The sequence below is a fragment of the Barbatula barbatula genome, assembly GCF_947034865.1.
Source record: "Barbatula barbatula genome assembly, chromosome: 24".
NCBI lineage: Eukaryota > Metazoa > Chordata > Actinopteri > Cypriniformes > Nemacheilidae > Barbatula > Barbatula barbatula.
This window is the reverse complement of record NC_136787.1, coordinates 15259014-15277662: the sequence shown is the minus strand read 5'-3', so window position 1 is coordinate 15277662 and position 18649 is coordinate 15259014. Positions and strand designations below refer to the sequence as shown.

At 37.5% G+C, this 18649-nt stretch overlaps 1 protein-coding gene across 1 annotated transcript; it reads left to right on the top strand.

Moving 5' to 3' along the window:
* The first annotated feature begins 15429 nt into the window (after nucleotides 1-15429).
* ovca2 (OVCA2 serine hydrolase domain containing) lies at nucleotides 15430-17575 on the top strand. The gene is made up of 2 exons (XM_079447836.1): nucleotides 15430-15797; nucleotides 15886-17575. Exons 1-2 carry the CDS (start codon nucleotides 15632-15634, stop codon nucleotides 16398-16400), a joined length of 681 nt encoding a protein of 226 aa, XP_079303962.1. The 5' UTR covers nucleotides 15430-15631; the 3' UTR covers nucleotides 16401-17575.
* Nucleotides 17576-18649: the final 1074 nt, after the last annotated feature.

The following is an 18649-nucleotide window of genomic DNA, read 5'->3' as shown; positions in this document are numbered from 1 at the left end:
TACAGCCGGGCACTCACAATAAAGAAACAGGTGCGTTTAGAAGCAAGTTTGACGTGAACTCCTTCATTTGTAATAGGTTCTCACATTTATGACTGAAGGCCATTGACGTGAAACCTGACACAATGCATCCAAAGGCACCCTATTCAATGTGATAGACACAATAGAGGTGAAAAATTACTTAAATCACACACATATGTTCAGAAAACTGGGAAGAAAGCTCATGAGTCATATGGATACTTTTATTTTGCTGCTTTACAGGTTGACAGCACCCATTTACATCTATTATATGGAAAAAAGCAGCCGGGATGTTCTCAAACATTCTCTCTGCCAGGGCGTTTTCCCCATGGGCTGCTTTCATTTGGGACATTTCATACGAACATTACAAATGCGAATGCACGCAGCGCAAATTATGCACGCAACCCCCCCATCGATACAATGAACCATGCACAGCACCCCTCACCTGGTCGACAGACCCGACCACTCGCAGCACCCCAGAAAGACAGAAATGGTAGAGGGGCGATGTGGGCCAAAAAATCCAGGACAATTTTTCTTCCCAGTCCAGCCCTGTTCTCTGCTTAACAGAAGACGGTCTTTAAAGTTTATAACAATAGGGTAACAACAGCTCTTTTTTGTGTGTGAACTGTTCCTTTAAGATGAATTCCCACATTGACTCGCTAAACATTTTGCATCATTTAGTAATTGTCTTAGAATGACAAAGTTTAATCAAGGTAATTTATCCTAAATGAACAGGTACTTTCCATTAATTATGCAGATATATTGCTGAAAAGATACTGGAGCAGAATAACAAGCAGAAAGCATGCAACGTGCATGAGAGGAACAACAAAACAACATTGCGTGAGTGGAGAGTCGTGCAGCCTCTGTCTGTTCTCCCACAGGGACGCGCTCAACTGACAACCCAATATTGTTTGTCTCTGGGAGGTGCAGAAACACACATTAGTGTTTTGAAGTGTTGATGAAGATATTTAGAAACTGGTCACACACTGGAGCACTAAGAACCCTGAACTCGGTTGACATCACATGTTGAGTTTTATTTCAAAGTCCAGTCTGTTCTTTCGTGTTTTCTGAAAACAAAGTTGAGTTGAGTTTACCATCTGAATCTAAAAGAACTTAAGGTAAACGGACCTGTTATTTGTATTTATCCTTATGATTTTGGATTGCAACAAACCAGTATACTATGAGTGTTAGATTTTGGCACATAACTGCAACCTGCATTATTGAGCTATAGATGCAAATTATACCTCAGTTGTGGGGTCAGTTGTGGCTTGGTGGTTAGATCGTTGGGCTTGTGATCAGAAGGTTGCCTGTTCTAATCTCAGTGCCAGCAGGTCATGACTGAAGTGCCCTTGAGCAAGGTACTTACCCCTGATTGCTCTGCAGTAATGTGCCACTGTAACAAAACTACTTGTAAGTCGCTTTGGATAAAAGCGTCTGCCAAATGAATAAATGTAAATGTAAATGTACCTTAGGTGTAGTTATACCTCAGATTGACTGATGTTGTTTTTTCTAAACTTTAAAAGTAGTGTGTAATGTTTTGGAGGATCAACTGACAGAATGTAATAATATACTGTGTGTGTCTTCAGAGGTCTATAAAGAACTTACATAATGGAGTGTTATGTTTTTATTACCTTTGAATGAGCTATTTCTATCTACATACACAGCGGACCCACTTGCATGGAATTCGCCCTTGTTATGCCAGGATATCCTAGCAAACACCTAGCAATGCACTAGCAACCATTAAAAAGACCCTAGCAACTGCATAGAAACCCCATAGCAACAGTCTATTCTAGCATCCAGATTCACATGCAGTCACATGTCTTTGGAAGATGTTAACATCTAGTTTCAGTCAATTTTTACACTTTTGAAAGAGAGAGAGAGATAGATAGAGAGAAATATAAATATTCCAAATTGAAGATATTTAAACAGTGTGCTCTGTCAATGTTTCTATTTTATGGCATTCTCTTGAACGGAGTTCAGTCTTGAGTCCATTTCTCATCACGTTCTGCCTAATGTATTGGGTACTGGTAATATTATTTACTAAAAGTTAGTCTCATGGGTTCCCTTTACAAAACTGGCAAAAAATATTAGGTGTAGACTCTAGAGACACACGTCCAGGAGTGCGCCTACTATCATGTTCCATGTATTACTGAGATTTAAGAATTGTTAGATGTTTTTATTTTCAGAAAAAGCGGTTCATATAGGGCCACTGTGGGTTATATTTAATGACACGGATTTGTATTTATAAATGACCTCGACCTTGAAGTAACATTTAAACATTGCACCCAGTACTCAATGGATTTGGCTCACAGTCCTGGCAGATAAGTCATCAGCTTGATGTGTTGTTGACCTTTTGCTGACCTTTCATTGACCATTCCTCAAACTTTTGCCATATAATGAACACAATAGATCTGCTTTCCTAACATCCAAGTCGGAAGCTCGGATCTCGACCTTTTCAACAGATGGGCTCTTGTCTTCACTCTCCCTGCCAAATGATACAAACCCCCCTTTCTGTATGAGTTTCTAAATATGAGTCATTCTGTGATCTTCAACGACTGCTGCACTTTTAGCTGCAGTACAAGTGTTGTGCAGTCTGTAGGAGTGCCGTTCGGCACTGCCAAGGTTACATGCATCCGTGACATACCGCCCAAGTTACAGTATATGCCAAATATATGAGCGCTATGCAAACAGTGTTTCCCTGATAGATAAATGAAAGAAGATACATCCATGATGAGAAAGTATATTAACTTCTTATCTGCCTCGGAGATAAGGAGTCACTTAGATTCAAATTCAATCTTGTCGGTGGTCAGCTCAGCGTTGTTTTTCTCAAATATCTCTCGCTTCTCACCCATTTATCAAGAGCTATCTTGTTTACATGGCCAACAGATCTGATATTTTGTAAGATGCAGTGTGCTGCAGTTGACTAAAGTGTCTGTGTGTCTGAAATGATTTATCTTAAAAATGCTGTATAGGATTGTACATGTTTTTTTTAAATAATATAATATTACCATAATAATATTATTACTACATATGGTTTACACCCGGAATGATCTTAAATAAAATATAAATTCATTATTTTATAAAATATATTTTTATTTCTTTATTAATTATATTTATTTTATAAAAAAATATTTTTATTGCAGTTCTTCATTATAAGATAAGTAATATATGACTGTACAATGTTCAGCTTCCAAAGTACATTTATATATTATTGTAGTTTACATTTTAGTTAAAAAAATAAGCAGAATAATATGAGACAGAGACACAATTGATATATGATCAAATATTAATATAAAGTACAATTACTATATACTCAAAAAATAAATATGCGTTTTTCCATTTCAATTTAATGTACATATATAAAGTTTTCCAGAACGCCACTTGATCATTTATAGATCGCGTATCACAGGCAAATCTCATATTGATCTTGAGTGCCTATAAAGTAGTATTGCATACGTAGTATCTTCGAGGAGTATTTAGTTTGATAAAATTAATAAAAAAAGACTTATACAGCTGTACGATTATTTCAAGAAAAACACAAACTGCTAGAGGTGGGACTAGTGGGGAGAGTGGGATGGAACTACAGCACGAGCAAGCAACACATCATCCCTTCGTGTTTTGTACATTATGCACTTATATGCCGATGGCCAACAAAACGTATGACTTAATTTGACTTACTGCATGCAGTTCATCTTCTAGCACTGGGATCGCGGAAGCTATCAGTTTCAAACTATCTCCAAATCCAGCGTTATCCATCACTGAAATGCCGTGAACAAACAGACACACCTGAACTTCACTTTCGCAATAGTAACAAGCATAAGAATAACCGTGATGGTAAGCGGGTCCCACTCGTCGGTTGAGCCGTGTCTTTCCTTTGCCTTGCCGTGCTTTTCCGGGAGAATGACCAATAAAAGGTTTTGGAGTGCTGGGGAAGTGTATCAAGTACAGAAATACTACGTCATATATCCATGTTAAGCATGAGAAGCCTGCACGCTTAACAGTGTAAAGAAGTCAGAATGCATGCCATAGCACGAGACCCGATCTTTCAGATAAAATGTTTATCATTGGTAAATATTGCAACAAAGTTACCTATCAATCTAAACATTACCCATGTGCTGTTTGCACAAGGCCGCCACATTTGTAAATGTATCACAACGGCTCAGGCCTTGTACAGCAGCCGTGCAAAAAGCCCTGACATGCCAGAGTTTTCTCCTCAGCTCTTCTGTCACAGTTCAGAGTAAAGTATAGTGTGGAAGCCGGCAGGGGTGAGAGATCAGGCCTAATTGCCAGGAAAAGAGGGATAATGAATATAGAGGAGTGAAGGAGCAGACTGCTGAGGAAGCTGCTTTCCAGGACTCTCGGGATCCGAGTTTCTCTCTGGTGCCAGTTAACTCTGAATGCCAGAGAGGCACGATACAGCATTCAACTAAAAACCCTTGAGTCATGAGCACTGCATAACCAAACTGCCAAGCGGCTTGTTGTTTTGGCGCCTAGAAAACGAGAAAAAGGTCGATGTGATTTTAGCTGCAAATTTGCAAATGTTTTTCTGTGTGTCATAATTTTGACACATTTGTTAATAAAATATACAATTCCGATTTGAGAGAAATATGTTCAAATCAAAGTCCTTTAGTGAAGGCTGGACGGACAGTTCACCCCAAAATTGTAATTCTTCTTCATTCATTTACTCACCCACATTCCAAACTTGTATGACTTTCCTTTTCTGCAGAGCACCAAAGAAGATATTTCGAAGAACGTCAGTAACCAAACAACATTGGCCTTCCATTGTATGTCCACAAGACCACTGAAACACTCTCAAAATATCTTCTTTTGTGTTCCACATCAGAAAGAGTCATTTACAGATTTTGAATGACATGAGAGTGAATAAGTAATGATTTTTTTTCATTCTGGGTGAACTATCCCTTTATGTGTGTGCTCGGTGTATATTTTGCATTTGAGTTTTGTGGGTTTGTTTTTGCGATAACCTGTTTTATTATGAATTGTAACAGGGTCTCGGTCTCTACCAACCTCTTACATTATCATAATTCAGCTCAAGAATATTTTTATTAGTTTAGAGGCGAGAGAGAGAGAGAGAGAGAGAGTCCTGTACCAGGCCTTGTATTAATAAAGCAAAGAGGTGGAAAAACACGATTATATTTTCTAGAGGACAACTCATTTGTAGGTGTCACCCCACAGCAGTTTAGATTGTTTACACATTCACATAAACACACAGGCAATATAACCTCTGGTGGATATTCGCATACTGTATGTGCATGCAAACAAACAGCAGCATTACATAAAAGGATTGCGTTTGAAGGTCACATGCTATGATACGCATACTTTTTCAAATCAAGTTTAACAAGCATTTTTTATATTTTATTTTTAATAGAACAGATTTAAAATTACAGTTGCCACTGCTGCCATGGTAACTGTGTTTGGACTGGTAACAGTAACATTAGTGGTCTGGATCTTAAAGAAATGACATGATTTTAATAGTTTGTGTTTCTCCTATGCATGTCCAAACTTTGGTATGGTTGCGCATGTATTCAGCCAGTCAACCATAACTATAAACACCGGATGTTGTGCACATCAGATTCTCTTGACATATAATTCCGCACACGCAAACAAACTTTGACCTGTCAGACTGTAAAAATATGATTTTCTAACTATATTACTTTTCTGTCATGTTTCAGTCTTGACCTGCCTGTTCATTCCCCATCATCACCAGAAATGGCACACCTGAATTATGTATTCCACCTGACATCCAGTAGCCCTCACACACACACCTGGCATGTTTGCCTCTGCTCGTTCCTCTTGCTATCTGAAGGATATCACAATTAGACAGGTCATAGACAGCGTAAACCTAATTACTTTATCAGAGCTCTATCTGTCTTCATTTAACCTCCATTTATTTCAGGCTATATTTTCTGAACTGAGTGTACCAGAGTGCTCACAACATACTGGGCAGTATATGCGTTACACTACCTAGTATTTTTATAAAATTATAAAGATAACTGCTATGCAATATTATTGTAATGTACAGAGACAGTCAAGATGGAGGGTCAGGTCTGATTCAAAATGACATACACCATCCTCGAAAGATGTTCTCATTGTCCACATTTTGCATATCCAGACTGGAGGTCAGACTTTGAGTTTAAGTTAGACAACATTGTTATCAATCTATTTTATTTCCAATTTTAGAAGTTAAACCAAAGTAGACACAATTCTGTTTCCTTGCCTTCTGTTTTCAGCAATTTAAAATAAGGTTGACTGCTATGCATCACGGGTTACAGCATCCTATGCAGAATGCTCAGACTGTGCACATTTTGGCAAAAGTAGTATTTTTGTCATCCCGCGCATACATTAAAGATACTGCATACTGCAAAAATAGAATGGCTAGTAAGGTTATGCATTCTAAACAAAACTTCATGCCCTCAGTTACACTTTGCATAAGATGCCAGAAATCTCTCTTGTTGTGTGACCCTGCCATGCCTTTATTTCCAGCCCTCGGGCAGTTGCAGTGATACTGTGCCCTTGTGTGTTTCTGTGTGAGTGTGTTCAGTCAGCTGGGTTGTTTGCTGGAAGATCTGTGACTGTGTGAATTTCTGATTGACTCTGCAGCCCACCATGTGTGTGCGGGGACAGCGGCCAGCTCACGACCCAAAGCCCAGCAGCAGGCACTCAGGGCTGAGCGGTGAAGGTTTGCGTGCCCTGATTCTCTACTGCCTTTCACCGGCAAAAGTGACATAAAAAGCAAAAATCTAAAATTATGAAAATATGACGCTTACGCCAGTCAGTGACATGATATAACTCATGTCAGGAGTCAGGTTACTCAATTCAGTTTAGTTTTTGAACCTTAAAGGATATAAAAAAAATACACACAAAAAGTCTATGTTTGTATCGTGATCTCATATAAAAAGTAGCAGTTGTATACAGATGAGCAGTCTGAATTCTCAAATCAAAGACAGAGCTGGCACATCTGTTCTGATGTGTGTTTACACTCCATGATGCTTAAAAGGAAAGATATTGCGAGTTGTGCACTAACTGAGCGTCCGGGACTGTAAATGTCTTCTGATCGATGCGCTCTGTTTTATTCAGTGTAATTACACTCACCGTGACTTGAGACAGCCGTGACACAATGTCGGTCCGTGTGAATGTGTTACAGTAGTGCACACATACATCTCTCCTCAAGGCTTTTGCTTGCATTTATCTTCGGTTTTAATGCAAAAATGATTTAAAGAAGCAAATGCACTAGCCTACAGCAGATGTGGTTCTTGGCTTTGGTATCACACTGTAAGATGCAAACAAGAATCAAAGATTCAACTGGCCACCAAAACTCAAAGAACACCAGGGCTAATGAGACAAAGCTGAAAACAAGCACAGCGAAAACAGAAACAAACAGAATTACAAATTTAAAGTTTGCAGAAAAAAAGCTAAGTAATTTTTGGAGTGCCTATTGACCGAAATGCAATATAATAGCCTATACATAACTATGTCTTCAGAGGTGTATAGAGACCAAACATAGTGAAGCGTTATGTTTTTATTACCTTAGAATGAGCTATTTCTATCTACATACTCCGCGGGTCCCCCTTACATGGAATTCGCCTTGTCGTTTCTACATTAGCCCTTAACGGACAAACCGCTCTACAAAGTGCGTTTCGTATGTGTGACGACAACTAGTTATGTGTCAGCCACTGAAGTGCTTCGAAAGGGAGGGGGAAGAGGCGTTGGTTGCAATTGTTAGATGCCACTAAATTTCATACACTGGACCTTTGAAGCAGAGGTTAGAGAACATATATTATCAGGTCGGGCGGAAACCTTGTATCTCCAAAACGGTTACTTAACAGGAAAATTCTAATGCAACACTGTGTTGTAGAAGTTTACAAGCTCTAGTTTTTTCTGTTAAATATTTGCAAAACCAATAATGAAAAAACAAATAGTCCTAAAAAACCCTTTAGTTATGTTATTTTTATTTGAGGGTTTTATCAGAATCACCCAGACTGCTTTTGAATATCTACACTACTACTTAAATAGGCTGTTTTATGTGTTAGAAATCTTTCTCTCTTCAAACTTCCTCCTCTTTCAAACCAACTCTCTCCCTTTCATGTCGACACAGTCATGAAAATATACATTTCTTATTTTCATTAATCATATTTACAGAGTTGCTCCCATCACACCTGAATGCAGCAGTCAGACGTTACCGTCAGCTTGAACTTTCTATTGATTCCTTTTCTGTTCACTTCATCAAATGTTTCATCGAGTCAAAAATCATATCCCCTCTATTTTACACTACATTGATACTGATATTCAGCTTTTCTTCTGCAAAAGTATGCAAAAAGCTCTACAGTACGTCAAATGGGTTTTCGGATATACTTATTTATGTTATGGTAGGCAACGCCCAGCTGATGTTATGCTGATGTTTAAGGCTGTTTTGCTACCCCAAAAGGGCGCGTATGTTGAGGAACCATCAGATTTCAGAAATTTAATTAGAAAAGGCGGCGAACCGTGAGCCAGGTCAGCTCATTTCAATTATAAGCGCTATTGGTAGCCAAACAGTTGCGGTTAAATTCTGCTTGTTTAACAGATCCCAAGTTAATTGTTACAGCAGTACGAAGAGGTGAAAGAGCACTACCAGTGTGTCGTATGTGTAGATGCAATAGATGCAGTACATCATAGAAAACGTTTGATAAGTTTTATAAAACATCGGAAGAAAGCTCTCTTGTGGTATTCTCAGATGTCTTTAAATTGCGAATCGTACAGGTAATGAGATGTTTAGAGGATCTTTTGCCTTAAGTTCACATTCATCATAAACACCTTAAAAAATATATTTTTTATTGTTATTGCTATTTTTGTTTGTATTGTTTATTAAGTGTCACGTCTGCTCTATTAAAGCTTTAGATATACACTCCAGCTACACTAAGTTCATGTAAACAGGAAACCTAGCAGATGATACAGCATGTCACATTATCTTCCTTGCTTGTTAAACTCAAAACGTCCACGTTCTGTAGCAATTTTTTACATTTAAGAACTGAGGGAGGATGGAGGAGATTTGACATTCAGCAATGAGAGTTTATGTGGATGAGAGAACGGCTATGCAAATGAAAACTAATTTCTCAACCAAATTAAGAACTTGTACATATTGACTTTAGGGAATTACCAATGGTTCTGCTCCAGGTTCTTCAAGAATGTTCAAAGATATTTTGTTCCCTTTTCGTATCATTGAGTTGTGTTGCCGGACCTTTTTACATGGCTGAAACCATACCATTTTCAGATATCTTATGGCTGACTTCATATCTAAATAGTACAGTTTATACTCTATATAAGAATCATCTCAAACAGCAGTATTTGCAACTGTGGTTGTGTCATGCATTAAAATCAGTTGAACATATGAAACAATTGGAACAATGCGTTTACCTGCTCAGCTAAACTAACTAAATCTCACAGCAAATACTGTTTGACTTAGTTATTGTGCTGATAAAGGAAAGGATATAGATCCAACTGTCTGTCCTAAACATTAACTGTAAGATCAATAATACAGTCATATCGATTACAGGCCAGCGGGAATTATTAACCATCACAGCTTTTATGGGTTGCGTTGCCAGTACAGAAGTGCAACACGTGCATATACTGTACATTCATGCTTCATTTACTTGTAATGTTATTGAGAATGCAGGAGTAGGAGAAATAGTGGCACAGGGAGGTTATCAATATGGTCACATATTGAACTGATTTGTTTTATTTTTCTTCGGTTTATCCTCACACGCATCTGACTTTCAATGCACTCGATGTCTCTCTCTCTCTCTCTCTCTCTCTCTGTGTCTCTCTCTCTGTTGTCCATCAGGAGATGAATGCAGTCTCTCTCTGGAGTGGAAGAGTCAGGTAATACTAGGTTTATACTTCATGTGTCTCTTGACAGAAAATACACAGGGGAAAAGATGAAAGAATTCATTGGCCCTCTGATTATTCTCTCTTGCGCTTTGTATTTGCAGTTGTATCGAGATCTCTCTCTCTTCCTCGCTGGTCCGCACCAAGGCATATACAATAATATATTAATGAAGATTCCTCTTACTTAAATAATTCAAATATTTGGATCAGTGAGTACCAGCTGTGATCCTTCTCTTGATTCAAACTTTTTCTTTACTTTTTTTGCCTGGCTAAGTGCACGTGAATTAGTTATGCCCTCTTAGTCATCCACTTAAACGTCCATATTTCAGAAGTCTGGGGTCTGAGAAGGATTCAGACACATTTTAGACATGTTTCCTTTCGCTTAGGAACTGGGCTTATTTGCGTTCTCAAAGGTACGCTTTGGAAATATAAAATGATGATCTGTACAATCATTATATACTGTGCACAGACTCTGTTAGGACAGCTGCTCTAAGTGTGTATTTTGTGTATAGATATGTCGTGTACAGAGTCATGGAATAAGGCATCGTAATGAGGTTGTTCCCATCCATTTTGATAAAGCAAGATATTAATATCACAGAACACCAGCTGCCTTAATAGGTTACTGTATAACATCCCATAACCACACTTACCTGAGTTTTCAAACAGAGTAGTGAGCAGTTATTATGGCCAGGTGTGAACGCAAATAAAGGCCAGGCGGGAGGAGAGACTGAGTCTAATGGGAAGTGACAGTCAGCTGAGCTGTCTGTATACATGTATGCAGATGAAGCGTGTGCGTCTGTGTTAGGGGGACTTGCTCACATAGCAGCAGTGAGAGAGTCAGAAATGGTATGCGAGTTCAACATCTCTTTGCGGGAAACTCTCCTTAACATGACACCTGCTCACCTCATCTTTTCATGACCTCACTTATATATATATATATATATATATATATATATAATATCAACATGAAACCAAAATGTACTCCACATTCTACTCCTGGTGTTGTTTTGCATGATTCATTAGAGCATGTTTTTTTCCAAGCCATTGAAACCACATAGACATCTGTTCTTATAGAAATATGGAGCTTCCTAAACATTACAGCACTCTATGTGTTCCTCATCTGCATGCCGCACTATATAGATCTGCACAGAAGGAGACTTAACTCACGATTGATTCATAAATATGGGTAAAGCAAACCACTGTTAATGCTAATGAACTGTTTTATAGGGAGAATAAAATGCAATCCTGCCTTACAATCCATCCTAAATGAGAAATCTTATTAGGCAGCCATAGTTTGGCTACACTGTTAAAAAATGAAAGAAAAAAAAAACACAAAATGTACTCATTTTCCATCAAAAGTGTAGTTTTGCTTTTAACCCTTAAACACATCGCAACTAAACATTTACAATACAATGAAACGTTATAGAAAATACCTTCAGATAAATGAAGTATCCTGCCCTATTTTTTCCTTCACATCAGTAGGATGCTTTAAAATGCTACCTCCATAGACACCTCTTAGTATTTGGAACAGTGCAACAATGTTTATTTTCGTAATCTTTCATCAAACTGTAATAACCCGCTCCAACAGCCCCTATTACCAGCCCCACTTATTTTTCAGCCCCTTCCCTCCGACCACCTGTCACATAGAGATGTTTTAAATCCCGATGGAAAAAAATCAAGTCCTCCGTACATTTTTCTCTTTGAATTCCTGTTTCTCGAATGCCGATTCAAGTTAACTTAAAAGCGCCTTGCATATTTGTGTTCCAGGATTGGTCTTGGCTACGTATCAGGTTGGCAAGATCGGCGCGTGAACTAAATTCGAGACGGGGACTGGAATCTTTGCTGGTGAATCAATTTCTAGTTTGTTGACCTAATTGACCAAATTGATCTTGGATCGGGCCATTTTTGCTTCTGTGTTCACAAATGTCTGAACATTGAATCAACTCAATACTGCTTTTTTATTGTCGCTCACATCACAATTTGTCAAGTTTATAACATTCTCGTGCCAAAAGAAACTTTTGAAAGAGTTACTTGTGAAATAGATCATATCTATTCCAACCTGTCTTCGCCCTCTATGGATTGCATCATTAAGCAAAGAATATTTTACTTCGTATTACCTCAAGTTCCTTTCTTCTTTGAACACAGACACAATGTATCGCTATAAAAAGCTGCGGTTAGCACTAATTTGCGTGTCCTCAGAGGAGACTTTAAGAATGGCTCTCATTATCAGTCTAACACACATTTAAATCAAGTTTACCATGTATATAATTCTGCATCTGTTAAAGCAGTATTCATGTCTGTTAGCATTGGTTACATGCTGTTCATTATGTCAAGCATTTTAACCCGAAATGCATTCAGAAATGCACCTAATACAGACGCAATCTAACGTTTGTTGTTCATCAGCAAAAGATGGCAAATAGTCTTCACCTTTTATTGTGTGAAATACAGCTCAAATTAAACTGTAATACAAATTTCAAACTGAGCTTTTACGAACCAAACCGAGAGGTCACTCAGCAGAGGCATAAATATTTTGTCACAATAGCTGCAGGGATGGGAACAGGTGCATCCCACCCACAACGATAGCAGCACGGTACAATACAAACAAACAAAACACATCACAAATCCATGCTCTCTGTGAGCAGAGTATTACAGGTAACATGTTGTGACACATCTCTCAAGGTGTTAAATCTGCAGTTGGTGTATATGTGTGTGCACGTAAAAAAACGAGACTACAACCATATGGCTTACAATGAAGATGTGACTTTAGATTACGATTAGCTTTTATGATTGAAATGTGCTCGTGCAGTTATAAGAGCATGCTGTGCAAATAGTAATGATGATATGGTATACATCTCAATAATGCAATAATAATTCCACATGATTCAACTCACACACATAGTTTCCTTCATCCATATGTCTGCACTGTCTACTTTTACAGTTATATACTTGACCTGTTATCCGATACCCATATATTTCTCATAATGCAATGTAATTTCATTAATGTGTCATTAAAGGAAACAGGTGGTCACATTTAAAACTTAATATATGTGAAGTCTCCTAAGACCTTGTTATACTGTAGCATATGTTGAAGGATGCAATGGCTGTAATATATTTCATACATGTGTCAGCTGTCCATATTGGGTGTTATTGTTCCTAAAATTCTTACAGAAATTAACCTTGTGAGGCAAAGGACGTTTAAATTAATTGAGAGGTGAATATTCGTATTTGTTTTTAAATTCATTTTGCTTGAAAAAAGTTTTCATGTTTATTACTAAAATAATAAATTTGCACAAATCTGGACGTGAATATATTTTCAGACTGTCTAAAACTTTGATAACATGCTTCTGAAAAATATAAATATACATATAAATGTAAAAGTCTAACAAAAAAAAAATCATAATTTCTTCAAACGTTTGCCCTATTAATGGGACTTGACATAGTGATTTTATTTATCCAACTTTATTACTGTTTTGGCATGTTAACTTGTCCCAATACTGATCCAATTCTGTCACTCTTACCCAGTGGTCCATTTGTTAAATGACATCACTTGTTAGCACTTGTTTGTGAGTGACCGTGAAAGCAAGTGTGCTTGCACAACCCTGCGTTCCTGCGGAAATCTATTATCTCATCTGTATTCTGCACCGACATTCCTGCAGGGAAACTTCCTACCGCAAAGAGTGCGAATGGAGCACCATCACCTACCGCTAACAAGCCATATTTTAGAAAAAAACACTTAAACAGCACTGGATGGAGGGCTGGCCTTAGGGCTTGTTTTATTTATCTGCTCTCATTTGTGACACATCTCTCTGGTTGATCATGGCGTATATTAAAAAGAGATGCAGTTCAGACAGAGGAAAAAAAGGTAATGAAGGGGCGCGAACAACACGTTGGTCGATGCAGGAAGACCCTCAAAGCGACACATTTCAGTGTTTAATGTGTGATGAAATGCTTTCCACTGGAAAAATTATTTTTTATGTGTTTTTAAGAAGGCCTAAATCCACATAAGAAGTGATGTAGGGTATTTATACGGAATGGCTGTGTGTACTTAATATGCACAGTCAAGACAATAAATGTGAGAGGGGCTGAATCCATAATTAAACTTCTTCTTTTATAGCTTCTAATTTAAGTTAACATGGCACATCACCACAAAACCCCCACATAATTATAGCTCAAAGCATATGCCAAGTGTTAGTTTATGCTTCTTTGCTCTCTCTCTCTCTCTCTCTCTCTCTCTATCCCATCACTTGATTAATTCATATTAAGGATGAGATGCTATACATATTTTAGACACGTGCACGTAAAAACAATCTGTGTGTCCGTCTGTCACAGCAGCGAGAATAAAATTGGCCTCAGATCAGAACAGATATACTCAGATAAACTTTCGGTTGTATATGAGTGTAAGGATTAGTAGGTCCCCCAGGGACACAGCTACACATTTCAGATTAATTGTCGAGTGCACAGGAGGCACACTCATCTAGAAAACGCTGTTACATCAACAGTGAAATAATCATCTCACCAAATTAAGAACCTTTCCCTGGAAAGTATGAAATATTGAATGCATACAAATTTTTGTTAAACTTATTTTTTTCAATCAGCTATTGCATACTTTGAAAGCTTTGTTTATCTTGTTCTGCAAACATTTGGAAATGTGACTGACACAGAATCCGTACATCGTTATTTCTTAAAACGGAAGAAAATTATATAGAATATTACCTTAAATGTCTCTCTAAATACAAAATATGTTCTCTCTATATACAATAATCCTTAGCTTTCATGTCTACTTTAGTCAACATATCTGTTGTTTAAGCCTACACTTCTATTTTAAATGCAGACCTCTTTTTGTTTTTACAATATATAGTCATTCTTTGACTTGAAACAGTGTACGTATTTAGATATTTATTCAGATTAATTCGAGTGTCAACTATGTATTTTTTATTTATATCATTAGACATTGTCCATCTGCAAAGCAAACATAGAAAATAACTATTTTAACCCCGTAAACATTTCTACGGGAAGGATTGCCCTCTGGCGTTTTGTTTTGGAAGTGCACTAAATAATAGAATAGAATAGAATAGAATAGAATAGAATAGAATAGAATAGAATAGAATAGAATAGAATAGAATAGAATAGAATAGAATAGAATAGAATAGAATGCAGTTATTTCATAAAATCAAATGCATACAATATAGGCTGTTGTCTGTATCAGTACATTTCTGTGACCATACCTTTAACATTTCCTTTGTTAACTATAATGTAACATTTATTTATCTTTCGAAGTTAATGAAAGTCTTCAAGATACAAACTATATATAAAACCGTGTTATAACGCAGTGTTTTGCTCGAGGCATATACAACAGACTGTATGTACTATATCGAGTCTTATATTTCTAGGGTACACCAGATCTAGACAAAATCATACTAATTCTATTCAAAACGTCATTTATTTGTGATTTGGGGATTTATAATCAAGATGTTTTCAACGTTCGCAGAGGCGGAACTCTTTATCCGTTTTGTTTCCACACGAAAATAAATCAGTCGCACAAGCCGGAAGCATGCAGGTTTACTTTCTTTATGCGGAGTTTTATATGTTGTTGTTTTTCATTCCTAAAACAAGTTAATATCCCTCTAACTTAAAAACATCCCTGTTTATGTGTGCGTTAGCGGGGCCGTGTTGTGTTCGGTTTATACATCTATAAGTTAATATAACCAGCGTTAGATATACTTGACAGATCATTATGTCTAAAGCTGTGCCTCCTCTTCGCATTCTCTGTATTCACGGTTATCGACAAAATGGAAGCTCTTTTAGAGAGAAGACAGGAGCTTTACGCAAACTATTAAAAAAACAAGTGGAGCTGGTGTACATTAGTGCACCACACCAAGTTCCAGTCATTCAAAATAAAAGTGAGTATTTGTCATAAACATTGGTTATGTCAAAACCAGTTGTCTAGAGATGAATTGAATTGAGTCTTGCCTTCTTCTGTCATACTAGCCTATCAGGAGCCAGAGAAGGCTTGTGGTGGTGATGAGGACCATAGGGGCTGGTGGTTCTCTAATGTCCAGGCACGCAGTTTTAATGCAAAGGAGGAGTGTGAGAGCAGCTTGGGACTGGAGGACAGTGTGGATACTGTAAGGACTGCAGTAAAGGAACTTGGTCCTTTTGATGGCATCCTGGGGTTTAGTCAGGGCGCCGCCCTGGTGGCCATACTGTGTGCCCTGCAGGAGCAAAAACTAGAGCCTGATTTTAATTTCCGATTTGCCATCCTTGTTGCCGGATTCCACAGTGCTTGTTCCCAGCATCGGCGTTTCTATGAAGGGCCTACAATATCAATTCCCTCACTGCATGTGTTTGGACAGGATGACCGAGTGATTCCAGAGAAGATGAGTCAAGATCTACTGCCAACGTTTGATGGAGTTCAAATCCTCGTTCATCCGGGTGGACACTTTATTCCTGCAGCATCCTTGCATAGGCAGCCTTATCAGGACTTCCTCAAAAAGTTTCAATGAGAGAATCAAATAATAGCTATTTTATGGAGGAATGTAAGTGAAATGTACAAAGTGAATTATAATAGTAATCTAATGCTGTTCTCAGCGAAAATAAAGACTTTCTCAAGTATGCAGTGTTATTTTATTTGTGTTTGATTTTGACTATAATATTGATTTTGCACCAGTTGTAGTTATACTCCACAGTTACTCCATTGTAAATACATTACTGTTACATTTTTGAGTAAAATGTGGTTATTCACAACATCCATAGCTTCAATTATTCTGAATTTGCCCAGACATTTCGGTTATTAAATTTCCACCAGTTTCCAGCTGGGGCAGTAGTGAGTGATTCTTTACAGACAACTGTTTATCATTTTGATTTCTGTCAGTGTCAGTGTGTTGTTGGAACTCTGTGTTCTCTCATAGCTTAAATGAAGTTTACGGTCCAATACTGCATACGTGATGATTTCCAGATGTTGTGGAAAGCACGCCTCTCTTCTCCCTCACTCTTTCCATGTAGCCAGGGCGTCCAAACACTCCTCTTTCCGTTTAATGACTCGATCTCTTGTTGTTTCTCTAAATCTCTTCCCCTCTTGGCTCCATTCTCCTCTTATTCTTGTAAATGATAATGAAACAATCCAGTGCAGATCTATTTTGACAGTATTTATTTTCTTAATACAAATACCTGGTTTGCTTGATTATTCAATGCAAAAGATTTCATGCAAAACTTCAGAATTCAGACTTGCTGCACTTAGACAACTTACCTTTTCTGTTAATGTAACGTATGCCAAATAAACGATTGAGGCATTGCTTCCGTGAACTTAAAGAAATAACTATTCTATAATGCTTTTCATGATCCAATTGATTTCAATAACTTTTAGGCCCACCACATGCATTTTACATTAAATATATGTGTCGGAAAGTTACATTAGGGAAGATAAAGGGGTTACAAATGTCAGTTACTGCAATATATAAATATGTTTTTTTTGTTGTTTGCTTTGTTTTGTTTGTCTGCTTGTGTTATGTTGGTGTGCGTGTACACAGGCTGTCAAATAGACTCAAATCCGAAGGGATAAATCTGTCTGGGTAATGTGGTTGACAACTATTTTGTTTTGACATGAGAATTTAAATGCTTTATTGAATATAAAACATTGTATTGCTGTTATTAAATTGCATCCTTCAATGTTTATTTACTGTACAACAACTTATATAATTATTTTGCAAAACATGTCAGGTTAATAATTCTGGTTACCATCAGAGTTTGTAAGACCATGTGTTGAACTTCAAACATTCCCTAAATTCAATCAAACGATATATATGATACATTTACACAAACCCAATGATTTCATTTATTTATTTTTCTTGCACAGATTCTACATAGAAAAAGCCTCCCTGCTCCTCAGAGAACGATGTTCTTGACAACAGCCCATGTTCTTCTGTTTGGGCATGATTCAAATGTGAATTGAAATGTGTTAGCTGCATTCAATATAGCTGTATACTGTATATAATCAGGTGCATAGGAACGACGTTTGGGGTGGCACATTATAAAATATATCATCGTGGCTCATGAATAGTAATTAGGTTCATGTTACAGCCGCCCAGTTGTTTATAGAAAGATAAACAGTAACTGACCACAGTAGAAAATATGCATTCATTCTTCAAGCGGCCCACTGTGAATTTTCCATTACACAGTGTCCAGAAAGCTGAAAATATCATCATTATTTCCCCCCAAAATGTAACAATTTCACCATACATAATTATTTTGCTACAAATCAATGTCAAGACAATATTTTTTTCATTTGTTTTTCCTTGATATAAGTCCCTCCCATGTATATTTCTCTTTTTGTTTTTCCATTCTTTCCTTCCCCATGCCACGTGTCTCTTTCCCCAGTCAAACACATGGTTTTGATAAATCGAAGACAAGAGAAGAGGAGAAACACAGAAACTCTCTCTTGCCAGTAAGTTTTACAACAGCCCTGTGACTCCAGCCTTTGGAATTCATGGACTTACACAACAGCAGTGGCCAATGGTGAGTGAGATAGTTGTGTAAGTTTGGAGAATGTCTGGGGAAAAGAAGTAGGTTGGGAGGGGAGATTGTGTACATCAGGCTGTATTTAGGCCATAGTAGACAGCAAAATGATGCCAGCAACCTGTATTAAACGTAACACAATCTTTTTTTATCTGTTCTGAGGAATGAGGAAGATGTGGTTTGGATAACGGGGAGGAGCTACCGAGTGTTTTTATACAAGTATTTGGACACACTTTCATCC

Coding starts and splice junctions, on each gene's coding strand:
- ovca2 (XM_079447836.1), top strand. CDS start 15,632: ATGTCTAAAGCTGTGCCTCCTCTTCGCATTCTCTGTATTCACGGTTAT. Junction 15,798..15,885: donor TCCAGTCATTCAAAATAAAA/GTGAGTATTTGT, acceptor CTGTCATACTAG/CCTATCAGGAGCCAGAGAAG.